Source organism: Miscanthus floridulus, chromosome 16 (assembly GCF_019320115.1).
Source record: "Miscanthus floridulus cultivar M001 chromosome 16, ASM1932011v1, whole genome shotgun sequence".
Classification (NCBI taxonomy): domain Eukaryota; kingdom Viridiplantae; phylum Streptophyta; class Magnoliopsida; order Poales; family Poaceae; genus Miscanthus; species Miscanthus floridulus.
This window is the reverse complement of record NC_089595.1, coordinates 112,191,428-112,206,576: the sequence shown is the minus strand read 5'-3', so window position 1 is coordinate 112,206,576 and position 15,149 is coordinate 112,191,428. Positions and strand designations below refer to the sequence as shown.

Sequence of the window (15,149 nt, the reverse complement as noted above, 5' to 3'; positions counted from 1 at the left end):
TGTAGATGACGACCAACTTTTGAGGGGTACGTAGAAGTGTGACATCTTTTTTAAGGGTACACAAATAAAAGCCTCTGTCTTCTTCTGGCTCTACTCCATCATCTTCGCCGGGATCCTGCTCACCGTCTCCAAGATCTAGCTGACAGCCTATGGAAGGACATCAAGGCTCTCTTCCACAACAGCAAGCGTCTGCGTTGGTGCGTACGTAATTTCGCACTTTATCAGGGTGATATGACTGTGCTTCAATATTGCACCAAGATGAAGACCCTTGCTAATCGCCTCCGGGACCTCGGTTCTCCTGTCTCTGATCCGGATCTTGTCCTCAACCTCCTTTGCAGACTCGATCGACCTGCGGCTTCATGGCATATTGGCATCATCCCCAGGCTCACACTCCCAGGCGTACTGGCGTAGTGACTAGCAGGTTGCCAAGAAATGCTCCCAACACACGTGGACTTCATGACCCTAGAAACACGCACTGCAAGTTGACTGATGTCAACTGGCTCTTGCTTCACTGTAACTGTCAGTAATTTTTTTTTTCTCGACCGAGGTACGTTTTTCACTAAGAGGAGGTAGAGTTTTTGAAAAAGGTTACAAAAGCAGTAAACCCAGGGTTACCGCACCGAAGAAAAGAAAAACCGATTACACCTTAGGAGACTATGAAAATAGAATATTTGGAGACGCTGGAAGCAACGAGCGCAAATCGTCTGAACCCGGCAAGGTCCCAAACTCTACACTCCTCGGCAATTCCTTGCACAAGCGATTGCACCGACAGCGACTGGTTGTTGAAGGTCCTCTCGTTCCTTTGTTTCCACAGCATCCAAGCGACTACCGCCAGTTCGCTTGCATACACATTTCCAGTGCCCAGGGGCCAGGCCCACGCATCAGCATCAGGTGTCACAGACTCACAGGCGCTCCATCAGCTCTCCGGGGAACTGGGGGCTCAGCACCTCACCAACGGGTTGCCGGACGATTCTGCTACGCCAGGCACAGGCCGATCCTGCAGCCTGAAGCCATCCGCAGCTCTGAACGATCCACCACCTGCTCCCTTCCACTCAGTCGGTTGCCGCAATCAGGAACACGTTTCCTGGGCTCCTGGTGTGCCCTCCGGCAAAACCTCTTCCCTGGACCTGCTGCCAGGCACCAAACACGCCAAAATGAAAACAAAAAGGGGTCAGCTCATCAAAAACTTACTGGACGACCTGCACAAGAAAGAGGTTTTCCAAAGTTCTCGACATGCGTCCTCTCGAATTCAGTTTCTCCAGGGTTGCTAAAATGGGAAGAAATTTGAGAAATCTTACAAGAGGCCAAGAGGGGACCAATTTACTGGCTCCCGTGATTATTATTTGTGCTCAAATGGGTCTAATTACGATCTCACATCTGGATTCGGATGGAGGCAGGCTTTAACTGTCAAGCAAACCGCTCATACTCTAGAACATCATGAAATGTCTAAGAAGGCAAGGAAGAAATGGATTTGCCACCCCTAACTGTTACTAAGTACTAATCAAGATGTTTAAAACATAGTATATTCCATGCTCACTAATTTAAGGAAAGATTATAGGTTCTAAAAAATCAAACGTACCTTGCGGACCAAAATGTATAAATAGGTTAAACTCCACAGATATGGACATCTTTGGCAGATACATCTCTAGCTGATGGCTTATATTATTCTTCTCTCAAACTTCATGGCCAAAACCTAGACTGAGGGAAGACATGTCAGTCATAGGAATAGAATGGAATGCATGTAAATTAGGTGTGAATACTGTTAGTAGGAAATACAAAAATATTCATTTCACAAAATAATCTCTCTCATCTTATTCCACTCACGTGTCTTCTTCAAGATGAAGCGACGCTGCTTTGATGGGTTGCTTGCATGCACACTGCATCCTCTGCATGCATGTTCACACTGAATCTTTGTGCCCAGTCACAAGCTGATCCTATCCTTAAGGAGTGAAAGGAGCCTCCTGCTTATCGTGTCCTTTGTCATATGCTAGCATGGTGGACTATTCCACAGCAGGTTAACATACATCTACAAATACTCTGTATACCTATCGAGTGTCTGATGGCAATGGGAATAACTTTGCAGCCATTCCTTATGTTATCCAAAAGACCACACAGTTCTTCATTGTTCCCTCTATTCTCTTCATGTTCCGCTTCCTGCACAAGAAGATTGGCAGTTATTCGCCAATCTACGACCGTGCTACCGTAGAGACAATCTGACTTGTACCTTGCGATCGGGCCTAATTTGCTCAATGTATATTTGCATGCCTCTCCAAGAATTATAGATCCATTTTCCAATTAGATTTTTCCACTCCTACGTTCATACATGTTTTGATATTTCACATTTACCAGCAATGTCCTTTTGATGCAGCTGAGCAGCTTGACTAACAAATACAGTATCTATGTTGCACTCCATGATCAAAACCTTGAACAAGAGCTATAGTTTCTGCAGTAATCTTCATATGTTTACAAGTGGACCCTTACCGCCAGTCTTTATAGCTCTATTTTGTCAAGAAATCCTTGATTTACCGAGCATGAATATCCTTTCTATTTCAATCATTGAAATGGGTCGTTTAAGTCTTTGTTCCAAGTTCTCACCAATTTGTAGGTTGTACAGCTTTAGTTGCCTAAAACCTATTGTAGGAGCGCAACTTTGCAAGCCCAGCTGGTAATTTAGTGAATGCATGAAGTGAGAATGCTCAGGAATTTAAGCACTACCATCGTGCTTCACTAACCTGACTCAACAGGCCACACACTATCAAGTATCAAGACAGTTGCACCACAAATTACCAATAATCACTGCATGAGCAAACCCCACCTTCTATACAATGAAATCGAACAGCATCCCTCACAACTATTTTCCTGCTAGTGACAACTGATATGAGTTTGATAGCAACATGGCAATCATCACATATCCTGAGGTTTTTCATGATATGGATTGTTGCACCCTTAGGTGTGTGAAGAAGGCCAAAGGCTAGAGCCAATTTCTCACTATGATACATAAGGTGCTCCTCTTTTTGTTCATCCTCAATATCATGTAGGACCACTGCAAAGTTTGGAACATATCCGATAGCTTTTATCTGGTCGATCAGCTCTTCAAGTTTTTCAGTGATTTGGTCCATCTGTGGATGTACCTTCTCCTCCGATGTGAAAACATGAACATCACTTCCCACATGAATCCAACTAACACCAGGTGGCTTCCTAACGCCCCTCTCCCTCATATGCTTACGAACCTTCACAACGCCATCCCATCGGTTGGCTTTTGCACACATGTTAGAGAGTAAAACATAGGTTCCAATATCATTGGGCTCCAACTGAAGAATCTGTTCAGCTACTCGATGACCAAGACCATAATTTTTATATACCTGACAAGAACTTAGCAGTGATCGCCATGCAACAACATCTGTGCCAATGCAGTTATTCACTATGAACCTCTCAGCCTCATCTAACCGTCCAACTCTGCATAACAAACCAACCATACAAGTATAATGTTCCTTCCCAGGTGTAATTCCAACTTCCTTCATCATAGTATTCAAGTAGTAGAATGCTTCATCAACAAGACCCAACTGAGCACAAGCTGACAATACTCCAACAAAGGTGACATAAGACGGAACCACTGCTGCTGATAGCATACTGTGAAATGCTTCCATTGCTTCCCTTGCAAGGCCATGATGCGCATAGCCTGTGATCATCAAATTCCAAGAGACTACATCACAAAGTGGCATGGAAATGAAGACTCTGTGCGCATCCTCAATGCTTCCACTCTTTGAGTACATGTTCATGAGGCCATTACCGACTAGCAGATGGTCCCAATGCCCAGATTTCATAACACAGGCACTAAGGGTGTTACCAGTTCTCAAGGCTGCAAGGCCAGCACAGCTGTTGAGAGCCACAGCATAAGTGAACTCATTGGGTTGAACTCCTTCCATTTCCATGTCCAAGAACAATTGCAATGCATCTTCATACAGCTCATTTTGGTTGTAAGCAGTCATAACAGCTGTCCAAGAAACAACATTCTTTTCTGGCAGAACCTCGAATGCACGATTAGCATCATGAGCATGGTCACATTTCCCGTACATATCAACAAGTGCACTCCCCAAATACACATTTAGTTCTAGCCTCTTCTTCAAAGCCTGGGCATGCACCTGAATCCCAAGCACAAAGTCCTTCATGCTAGCACAATGCCCAAGAACTGCGACATAAGACACATAATCCCATTTCTCAACCTCCCCAGTCATACTTCTCACAATCCCAAATGAACCATCCAGTTGCCCCCGATCAAGAAACCCATTTATCATTGAGTTGAATGCGAATGCATCAAAACCAGACACATTCTCAAATACCTTTGCTGCATCCTCCATGTGAGCACACTGACAGTACATATATAGCACTGCGTTGAAAACATAGCGTTGCTCAGCCAGCCCAGCCTTAACAGCATACCCATGGCACTGCCTCCCCATGTCATAGCTCCTGACATTGGCGGTTGCGGACACCGCCGCTGACAGAACGTACTCGTTCAGGCCAAAGTCGACCACCCTGAGCAGCGCGAGCGAGTCCTTATGGCGCCCCGAGGAAGCGTATCCGGACATGAGGAGGTTTCCGGAGACGGCGTTCCGGAAGGGCATTGCGTCGAACACCTTGCGGGCGAGCCCGAGCCGGCCGCACTTGGCGTAGAAAGAGATGAGGTTGTTGTGCAGGACGACGTCGAAATTACCGGCTGTGATGAGCCGGGCGTGGAGCGCCTTTCCCTTGGACAGGTCGCCAGCGGCGGCCGCCGCGCGAAGGACGGCCACTGCCGCGTGCCGCTGGAGCGCGGCGCCGCAGGGTCTGGCCATGGATTGGGGCGCAGGGTTCTAGAGAGGTTTAGCGGAAAGGGTAAAACTATACAGGCCAGGCAGGGGTTTTGAGATAAATCTGTGGCTTCGACGTCGAGATGGCGGGCCAGGGCCCATGTAAGTTTGGAGGTTCAGCCCATATGTGTATTTCAATTTTGCATTTCGGGCTAAAGCATAGATGGTCCGCCTATGTTGTCTCAACATAGCAGGTCCCAAGCCCTGATAAAGGAGGAAGGTTGTGATAGACGTGGTGAACCAACGTTAAATCTAGCTATTCTAATGGAGATGAAACCCGAAAGAAAACCGTTGGGGCGTAACCCTCTTAGCGACGCGCCATATCGGAACTCGGGTATGGTGTTAAATGAGCAAGGGTCGGGTCGTCACCCCCGTGACGCGTCGTGTCGCGATCTGGGCACGGTGTCAAGTGATCAAGGATCGGGTCGTCGCATCCTTAGTGGCGCGCTATATCGACGCCCAGGTGTAGTGACAAATGAGCAAGGGTCTTCGCATCTGAGTCGACGGGTGCGAAGGGTAAGGAAGCTAGTCGAACCAACTAGGATCCGTTTAGGTAGTTAGAATATAGGGTCACTTACAGGTAAGTTAAGAGAATTAGTTGATACCGCGACTAGGAGGCGTATAAATATATCATGCGTTCAAGAGACTAAATGGAAGGGTCAGAAGGTGAAGGAGGTGGACAATACAGGTTTCAAACTTTGGTACACAGGGACAGTTGCGAATAGAAATGGAGTAGGAGTTTTGATTGATAAAAGCCTCAAGAATAGTGTGGTGGGAGTGAGAAGACAAGGAGATAGGATTATCTTAGTCAAGCTTTGTCATTGGTAATATGGTCTTGAACGTAATTAGTGCGTATGCCCCCCAAGTAGGCCTCGACGAGAGTGCTAAGAGACAGTTCTGAGAAGACTTAGATGGCCTAATTACAGTTGTACCTAGTAGTGAGAAGCTTTTTATAGGAGGAGATCTTAATGGGCATGTAGGTACTACAAGCACAGATTTCAAGGCAGTTCATGGAGGTTTTTGGTATGGTAGTAGGAATCAGGAGGGGGAGGAAGTTCTGGACTTCGCGGTAGCTTTTGACCTGATGATAGCCAACACTTTCTTTAGAAAGAGAGAATCTCATCTAGTGACCTTCAGTAGCGGACAACACTCTAGCCAGATTGACTTTGTCTTCACAAGAAGAAAGGACAAACGAGCATGCTTGGGTAGCAAGGTGATACTAGGGGAGTGTGTTATTTCTCAACATAAGCTTTTGGTGGCAGACTTTCGTTTTTAGGTGCGTGCCCATAGGGATAAACAAGCTAAGATTGAAAGAACAAAGTGGTGGAAACTGAAAGGAGAGACATCAGAGGTATTCAGAGAAAGGATTATCAAAGATGGATCTTGGAAAGAAGAAGAGGACATAAATAATATGTGGGAGAAGATGGCAACCAACATTCGAAATGTGGCCTCAGAGGTGTGTGGAGTAACCAAAGGAAGTGGAGGCGAGGCTAAAGATACTTGGTGGTGGAACGAGGAAGTCCAAAGGGTTATTAAGGAGAAGAAAGAATGCTATAGACGCTTATACCATGACAGGAGTGTGGACAACATAGAGAAGTACAAGGTGGCAAAGAAGACTGCAAAGCGAGCTGTAAGTGTGACAAAGGGTAGAGCGTACGAGGATCTTTACCACCGTTTGAGTACGAAGGAAGGAGAGAAGGACATTTATAGGATGGCTAGGGTTCATAAGAGAAAGACAAGGAACTTCAACCAAGTTAAGTGCATTAAGGATGAAAAGGAGCATCTCTTGGTGAAGGAGGATGAGATCCAACATCGATGGCAAGAGTATTTTGACAAATTATTCAATGGTGAGAATACAGACACAATATTTTAGTTGGATGACTCTTTTGATAACACCAATAGGCGCTTTGTGCGGGAGAATCAAGAATCTGAGGTCAGAGAAGCGTTGAAAAGGATGAAAGGAGGTAAGGCGATGGGACCGGATGGTATCCCAATCGAGGTGTGGAGATGCCTCGGGGACATAGCTATAGTATGGCTAACCAAGCTATTCAACCATATTTTTTGATCGGACAAGATGCCTGATGAGTGGAGAAGTATATTGGTACCGATCTACAAGAATAAAGGGGATATTCAAAGTTGTACTAATTACCGGGGAATTAAGTTGATAAGCCATACTATGAAGCTATGTAAGAGAGTTATTGAGCATCGTTTGAGAGCAATAACGCGGGTCTCTATGAACCAATTTGGTTTCATGCCCGGAAGGTCAACCATGGAAGCTGTAGGAGACCGTGACGCCTAAGAGGGGGAGTGAATTAGGCAACTTAAAATTCTACTTCTAAATTATGGCCTCTTTTTCTACTATTAGCAAAACCTATGCAAAAGATAAACTATCTAAATATGCAACTACAGTTTTATTAGTGTGTTGCTATCTCTACCGCAAAAGAAGTAATACAATCAATGTAAGTGTGGAAGCTAAAGAGCAAGGTAGAGATATGCAAACTTCCGTCGACGACTCCGGTATTTTTATCGAGGTATCGAGAAGCACGCAAGCTTCCTCCTAGTCCTCGTTGGAGCCCCTCATAAGGAATCCCTCGCAATGGCCAAGCTCCCAGTCGGGTAACTCCGTGGATAGCCTCGGGCCTTCTCCACGCGCAAGTGGGTCTCCGACGTGCCTTCCGGTAAGCCTCTCTCGGATGCTCCCCGCCGTCTTCACTATCAAGCTTCCGGCCAAAACGCCGCGGACCTTGTTTTCCTCTGGTACACGGTGGCGGCCACACCATAAATACGGTTGGTGTGATCTCGCAAGACTACAAGCCCCTCCGATGTACAACAATGGTGCGCGCAAGCACCGAGTGGTAAAAGGTATGCAAACCTCACTAAACACTAGGCCTAAATCTAGAGCAAGCGCATAAGTGGTGGTCTAATCAACCTAAGCACTTCGCAAAATCACCTACGCTAATCACCTAATGAATCACTAAGCACTATGCAAGTGAAGGATCACTAAAATGGTGTATCAACATCCTTGGTATATTTCCTCAGCTCCACACACCTCAAATAGCCGGTTGGGGGTTGTATTTATAAGCCCCACTAAGAAAGTAGCCGTTGGGGATGAAATCTCGCTTTTCTGCTACTGACCGGATGCTGGAGTCGTCCTAATCGGACGCGTCCGGTCGTCCCGATCGTTGGAGCCGCGATCAATTGATCGGACGCTGCCAGCGTCCGGTCACCTGCCACCGGACGCGTCCGGTCGCAGTTTCGCCACTCTGGAACCTCTCTATACTCAGCTGGACTTTGCTGTCCTATGTCCGGTCGATCTGCCGCCAGCGTCCAGTCCAGCATCCGGTCACGCCTGTTGCCGAGCCTCTTGATCGGAGCATCCGATCACTTTCTTCCAGCGTCCGGTCCAGCATCCGGTCACTTCTGTGAGCTCGTTTCTTCGTGATCTTGCATACGGCTTGGTTCCTATCTTCATGCTTGGACTTTGCTTGATATCTTGAGTCTTCTCTTGTGCTCCTAAGGTCTTGCTTATGGTGTTGATCATCGGATCATCACGTCGCCTTCGTCCAAGTCACGTCTTGCATTCTATTGAACTACAAAACAATCACTTGCAAGTTCATTAGTCCAATTTGGTTGTGTTGGTCATCAAACACCAAAATCCAAAGTAAATGAGTCAAGTGTCCATTTTCCTTACAGAAGCCATTTTCTTAATAAGACAAGTTATGGAGCGGTATAGGGAGAAGAAAAAGGACCTACACATGGTGTTTATTGACTTGGAGAAGGCTTATGATAAAATACCAAGGAATGTTATATGGTGGGCTTTGGACAAACATAAAGTCCCAATGAAGTACGTCGGGCTCATTAAGGACATGTACAACAATGTTGTGACTAGAGTTTGAACAAGTGATGGAGACACAGATGACTTCCTGATTAAGATAGGACTACATCAAGGGTCAGCTTTGAGCCCTTATTTGTTTGCCTTAGTGATGGATGAGGTCACAAGGGACATACAAGGGGACATCCCTTGGTGTATGCTTTTCGCGGACGATGTAGTGTTAGTTGATGAAAGCCGGACAGGAGTGAACCAGAAACTGGAGCTATGGCGGGAGACTTTGGAGTCCAAAGGTTTTAGACTCAGTAGAACTAAAACTGAGTATATGAGATGTGACTTCAGCACTACTACTCGGGAGAAGAAAGATATTAGTTTGGAAGGTCAAGTAGTGCCTAGGAAGGATACCTTTCGATATTTAGGATTAATGCTACAGAGAGACGGGGATATTGATGAAGATGTTAGCCATAGAATCAAAGCGGGGTGGATGAAGTAGCGGCAAGCATCTGGTGTCCTTTGTGACAAAAGGGTACCACAGAAGCTAAAATGCAAGTTTTATAGGACGGCGATTAGACCTGCTATGTTGTATGGTGCAGAATGTTGGCCTATGAAAAGACGACATGTTCAACAGATAAGTGTCGCAGAAATGCGTATGTTGCGTTGGATTTGCGGTCATATAAGAAGGGATCGAGTTCGGAACGATGATATACGTGATAGATTAGGGGTAGCACCAATTGAAGAAAAGCTTGTCCAACACCGGTTGAGATGGTTTGGACATGTCCAACGGAGACCTCCAGAGGCACCGGTGCATAGTGGAATCCTAAGCCAGGATAGTAACGTGAAGAGAGGCAGAGGAAGACTGAAGTTGACTTGGGTAGAGGCAATAAAAGGAGACTTGAAATGATGGAATATACCTAAAGACTTAGCCTTAGATATGAGTGCTTGGAAGACAGCTATTCACGTGCCTGAACCTTGATTGCTTCTGCTGGGTTTCAACTCTAGCCTACCCCAATTAGTTTGGGACTTGAAGGCTTTGTTGTTGTTGTTGGGCTAAAGCATAGATGGGTCGGAAGTCCAGTAACGGCCCTACTCACTGCCCATTGCAAAGTTCAAACTGGTGCTACAAGATTTTACACGGCATTTGACTCACCAGACGTCCTCATAGAACGTAGAAATTTCACAAGAATTCCATAGATTTCATAAGTCTTATATACGGAGAAAGATCAATACAAATAGAACCTCACAAGAACATAAGTGCACCTGTGAAAACTATTATATTCAGTAACTCAAATTGGCAGTGGGAGCTTACAAAATATTCTGCTTGGTATCAATGCATTGCACTCTCTGACATAGCATCCACCAGAAAACTTTAACAACAAAGAGGAAGGCAAAATTATAGTATATGCATTGGAACTATTTCCGCAATGCTCCTTTAAGTGGCGTCATTTGGCTAACTAGTCTTTCCAGCCATCTTTTGTCGATCTCCTCGGAGCGAGACCTTTGGACGAAGGGTTGGGCAGAGGTTTGGATGGTGTCATCGGAGCTTCCTCATCGTCCCAGTCATCTCCCCAGTTGTCGTCCCACTTATCAGACTGATGATCAGGTTCTTTCTTGCCTCCAACCGAAACTGGTAAGTCTGACATGTCTAGCTTCTGATATGCAGGTTCGCCATCTTGCTTGCGTGTCCTCCGAAGCATGATGCACACTCCCACCACAGCAAGGAGAAGAAAGATAGGCAGCAGCGTGTATGTTGATGTAAGTGGCATCCGAATAACTCTGCCAGTCTCCCTTGTGATTGCATTGTGAATGCTAATGTTACAGGAGTTTTCTGCAACTTTGAGGACTATTGTCGCCTTGTTTGCATCATCACTAACAGAAACTCTCACCTGTGTCTAAGGCAAAAACAACCACAAAAAGAGCAAGACAAAGGCTCAGTAGAGTGTTTACATTCGAACCAAATCTCCAAGATAAGCACAACAATACATTACTAAAAGCTGATAGCTCGAGATAGGTTTCATAAGTACATAAACAAGTGCAATTAAGAATGTTTTAGACAACAATAGAAAAATAAAACTAGAAACACCATCAGTATACTATCTCTGATTCCAATGGAAGTCGTTTAGGACATTGAAACAGTTTCCAATATGACATTTTTACTTGCAATTATTGTAAAGGTTTACCTTTTTTATATGGAAAAAATTATATATAATGAAAGTATTTTCCATGATGAACCTAAGAACATCAATCATGTGTTGTCAGTCTATGTAGCCTTTCATGTATTGATGGATCAAGTTAAACAAATTTGACTGATTAGAATCCTGAAACGAAGATGCGGGGATAGTAAAGATGAGGTTGATGAAGAATCGATGGAGTAATTACAAAGTTACATTACTCATTTATACCTCATTGTGATCCTTTGCTTCAACATGGATGGCATCTTCAGCTAAAGTGACATAATCTGTGGCCGTGATGCTAACATCAAGTGGGTTTATGCCTCTGTTGTCCATCAGAAGTGACAGAGCTGATGAGTCTGGCCCCAACCGTAAAATGTTAGTTTACGTGGAAAACATAAACAGAGCACGGAAGAAGGAAAATGGGCAGAGAAAATATGAAACAGAAAAAATCTCAGAACACATAAAGAGGACCAAAATGTTTTAAAAAATTGCTGTCAGAGCGAAAAAGGTGATGGGTCATTAAGGAAATTCTTTAGGAGGCCATACTGTTGGCCCAGATGCTGACAGCAAACTCTAAATAGTTGTCCAAATATTCCTTTGATGCTAAACTTTAGCAACGACTTAAATAAAACCAAATCTACCGAACATATGTATTTTTCTAATTGGCCTTAAAATTTGAAACCTATTTGGAAAACTGTCTGCGGTATCTGAATTAGAAATTACTACAGAATATTTTATGGATGCAAGTGCAGAACTAAAGGATACCAAAAATGAAGTTCAAATTAGAATAGTTACAATAGTAACTTTCAAAGCAGAAATGATAAGTTTGAATGTCAGATTTATGTATACTAAGAATGGTATTAGTTTAATTACGATAACACAATAACAACCAGTCCTTAAAAGAAATAAGTTGTAATTTCAAAGAGTAGAAGCTTGATAGAGACAACTAATATTTTTATATAAAAAAATGTATGGTGTGCACTGATAGATAAGGAAGAAAGACCAAACAGCTGGAAAACTACCTTCTCCAGAAACTTTCAAGCAGGCGATGAATTTCTTATTTTCAATGATACATCTATGTGATGGATCACACTCCTTGATAAGAGGATCTTCCAAGAAATCTCGTGCTTGTGAAGGCTTTGTTATGCTGTTATCTTTGTCCTTTGGCTGCGGTACCGAGTCATCTCTTCTGATGCTGGTTACTTCTGTTGAGTTATCCTTCTTATTGTTGTCACCAATATCATTGCTGACTCCTTCCTGGTGGATCACATGCTCTTTATTAGGATTAGGATTTGTCTGATCATGCTGTTCCAATTTCCCAAGGCCTGACTGTGCACTAGAGCTATCACCATTTGTTTCGGCTGGTGGCGTATCAGCACTACCCTGAATTCAAAAGGAAAGATGCATCACATAGAAGACCAACACATAGCTACAGCATCAGTTAGCCAAATGCCCCTTTGATACAGCCTGCTTGCTTATCTGAAGCTGGGTTCACTTAATAAGTGTTTCAGAACTGTCCTTGCAATCCCCGAGGCTATCAGTATTCCCACTAGTTACTTGAATTAGCAGAATAACTATTATGTGATGCATCTATTTAGATTATCACCATCAGTATTCTCAAGCTTAACTGATGCTGCAGTTTTATACTTGAATAATGGGGCAACCTATTATGGTTACAGCATCAGTATTTCACTAGTTATAATTGAATAATGGAGCAACCTATTTGGGATCAATTAAAGTGCAAGCAGTGACTATCTGATCTGGACACATAGATTTTGTACACCAACCAACCTTATCTACATCGCGTGTTTTATGTTGATGAAAACACACTAGATCAACGTCAGTACAGCTTTTTTCAGCTAACGGGGTGCCTTAGACTCAGAGCGAAATCACACTCGGCCCAATGGCCCATACGCAGCTCCAAAACCATCCACATCACACTCCTGCGCTGAGCACATCCCACAGATCGCGTGAGCAGCGGCGCAGCTAATGAATCACCCTGCCAGCCAACTGCTTTATGCGGGGGGAGGAACACAAACCCGGCTCAACTTCGCTACGGCGAACACGGCGAAGACGGCCACCAGGAGCAGCGCAGCGCCCCGCCGCATCGCCGTCACCGGGGACACAACCAAGCTTGGCCCGGGCGCAACGGCCAAGTCCAACCGAGCCGGCGGCCGGGGAGATCTGGAGGGGGCGCGAGCGCGCACTCCCGGCTCCCGCCCCGCGGGGGAGGCGAGGTCGAAGAAGCGGAGCGGAGGAGACGGGCGACGAAGGCGCAGGCGAGTCCGAGGCCGGCCGACGGAGGACGTGACCTGGAGGCTGGAGGAGGGGGAGACCCGAGGTGTTGGGACTTGGGATGAGTCAGGTCAGGAGTGGCCGTCCCGCTCGTGAAGTCGTGCGCGTCGCTCGTAGTCGTCAGGTCAGGAGCCAGCCGAACACTCCCGTAGGAACGGCGGCCAAACGCAAAATTGCCGGCTGCAGCCTGCAGGTGAGGTGGCGAGGGAGAAGAGACACGGCAACGACTCCGGCCGGAACTGGGACGGGTTTGGTTTGGTGGTGGCGGCCGGCGGGGATATTTTACCGGCGGCCGGCTCTTGGATCGAGACGGTCCAATTGGATGAATGATCGGATCGTCGATTAATTACCATCTGATCTGGATGGGATGGATGTTCATTGACTTTTTCCCTATCGAGATGCCACGTGTGACGACGGTGTCAGTTTGGGTTTCAGTCGGACTTATTTATCCAGTCAATAGTATTTTTTTTCACAATAAATTAACACCAGCTAGCTCAAACCAGTCTAGAAATTAATCAGCGAATATGCCGATAGTACTCCCCTAAGTGTCGTGTTTGGTGATTTAATTTGGTATAAAATACGTGTAACATTTTTATATCTAAATAAATTTATTAAAAATAGATTTAAAGATCTTTTTAATAATACTAATTATATACCATAAATATTAATATTTTTAATATATATTTAATTAAAATTATTTCTCGAGAAGAGAAGAAAAACGACAAACATTTAAGGAGAAGTATCAGTGTATGATTGTATGAGTCTGATTCTTGGTAATGTCTCGGGGCATTTAAATCTTTTCCACGTTGAGTGTTTTACCTTTTTGTCCATTTAGCGTTTATTTGGATTCATCAGTATCAGGAGATATGCTCTTAGGACCTGTTTTTAGGGCTTCTCTTCGGTTCCAGCTCTAGCTTCTCCAGAGAGCCTTCTCAAACATTTTCCTAGAGGAGCCGGCTTTTTAGTAAAAAGCAGATGAGTCAAAGCCATTTTGGAGAAGCCAAATTATGGCTTCTCCAAAACGGCTCTGGCTGCTTCGGAATAGCCCCTCTAAAAGCTGTGCCAAACACACCCTAAAAAATAGCTAGCTAATAACTAAGAGTATCTCCAAGAGTTGTTTTTCTAAAGTTCACTCTCTAAATCACCATTTTAAGAGTCATTTGTATAAAAATTACTTTCTATATCTTTTTACCCTCTAAATTTTTTTCTATATCCCATGTGCACTCTAGAAAGCCATTCTCATTTTCTATCTTTGGCTTGCAAAAAAAACCTAGAATAAAAGGTAGCTATATTTGAATAACCAGATAACAAAGTTGCTGGATAGTATTTTTTTCATCAAAATCTCTATTTCTAGTAATTAGGAAGGATATAGAGAGTCTCTTGAGATGCTATAATAGTTGCTAATTTTTAGCTAGCTAATTTTTAGCAATGGAATGTTTGGATCCACCTGCTAATAGGTATTTGGATAATGAGTTAAGGTGCATATGAACTACTAGAAAAAATGCTCGTGCATTGCAACGGATAGTTATTTTCATTCTTATTAAGATGTTAACATCTTTCTCACAGTTCTTCTATCTTTGCATCCGTCAACGACAATATATATACCCTTATGCACCTACAAACACACTATTTAGTCGTTCACCTTCATCAGAGTAGTCATGTACGGGTAGGTCTATATTGTGCGCGCTAGCGGTGGCGGCTCAATGTTTGTCGTCTTTCTTAGCGTACAACAAATCTGCCTCTTCTTGTGTATCGGTTATTTTTTATTTGTATTTAGTTGAATAGGTTTGGAACAGGGGAAAAAGCAACGAAGTTAGCAAAAAGAAGACATCCGAATAGAAAAAAGAATGGAGAAGAAATAGCATATATAGACAATGGATGGTACCCCAATGCAAGATGGATGAGGACTCACGTACGGTACCCGTGTGCGTGACAGACAACTCTCTCTTTTGCTCCTAACAGAAATTAGTACATTCACGTGGAAAAAACAGACAATGAAAAAGATAA

General features: G+C 44.3%; 2 protein-coding genes and 1 long non-coding RNA gene across 4 annotated transcripts; all 3 read right to left on the bottom strand.

Moving 5' to 3' along the window:
* Window positions 1-636: 636 nt before the first annotated feature.
* Window positions 637-2,077, bottom strand: LOC136511411 (uncharacterized). Its single transcript, XR_010772695.1, has 3 exons — window positions 1,825-2,077; window positions 1,580-1,698; window positions 637-1,127 (listed from the first exon to the last, which is right to left on the bottom strand). It is a non-coding gene; the product is annotated as an uncharacterized lncRNA (long non-coding RNA).
* Window positions 2,078-2,139: 62 nt separating this feature from the next.
* On the bottom strand, window positions 2,140-4,832 carry LOC136514450 (pentatricopeptide repeat-containing protein At5g39680-like). Its single transcript, XM_066508403.1, has one exon. The coding sequence runs from the start codon at window positions 4,830-4,832 to the stop codon at window positions 2,784-2,786; it is 2,049 nt and encodes a 682-aa protein (XP_066364500.1). The 3' UTR covers window positions 2,140-2,783.
* A 5,092-nt stretch (window positions 4,833-9,924) lies between these two features.
* On the bottom strand, window positions 9,925-13,430 carry LOC136512625 (uncharacterized). Of its 2 annotated transcripts, none has more exons than XM_066506586.1 (4): window positions 12,887-13,430; window positions 11,870-12,230; window positions 11,076-11,203; window positions 9,925-10,559 (listed from the first exon to the last, which is right to left on the bottom strand). In XM_066506586.1, the coding sequence occupies exons 1-4, from the start codon at window positions 12,953-12,955 to the stop codon at window positions 10,128-10,130; spliced, it is 990 nt and encodes a 329-aa protein (XP_066362683.1). In that variant the 5' UTR covers window positions 12,956-13,430; the 3' UTR covers window positions 9,925-10,127. The 2 variants fall into 2 exon arrangements, with proteins under 2 accessions (XP_066362683.1, XP_066362682.1); XM_066506585.1 differs by having other exon boundaries at window positions 9,925-10,565; window positions 12,887-13,428.
* Window positions 13,431-15,149: the final 1,719 nt, after the last annotated feature.

Bases quoted from the DNA above. Each gene is read 5' to 3' on its own strand.
- LOC136514450 (XM_066508403.1), bottom strand. From the start codon at position 4,832: ATGGCCAGACCCTGCGGCGCCGCGCTCCAGCGGCACGCGGCAGTGGCC.
- LOC136512625 (XM_066506585.1), bottom strand. From the start codon at position 12,955: ATGCGGCGGGGCGCTGCGCTGCTCCTGGTGGCCGTCTTCGCCGTGTTC. The intron at 11,204-11,869 runs GTAGTTTTCCAG...GGTTGGGGCCAG, and splicing joins CTTGAAAGTTTCTGGAGAAG to ACTCATCAGCTCTGTCACTT. The intron at 10,566-11,075 runs GTATAAATGAGT...TTTTTGCCTTAG, and splicing joins AAGCAAAGGATCACAATGAG to ACACAGGTGAGAGTTTCTGT.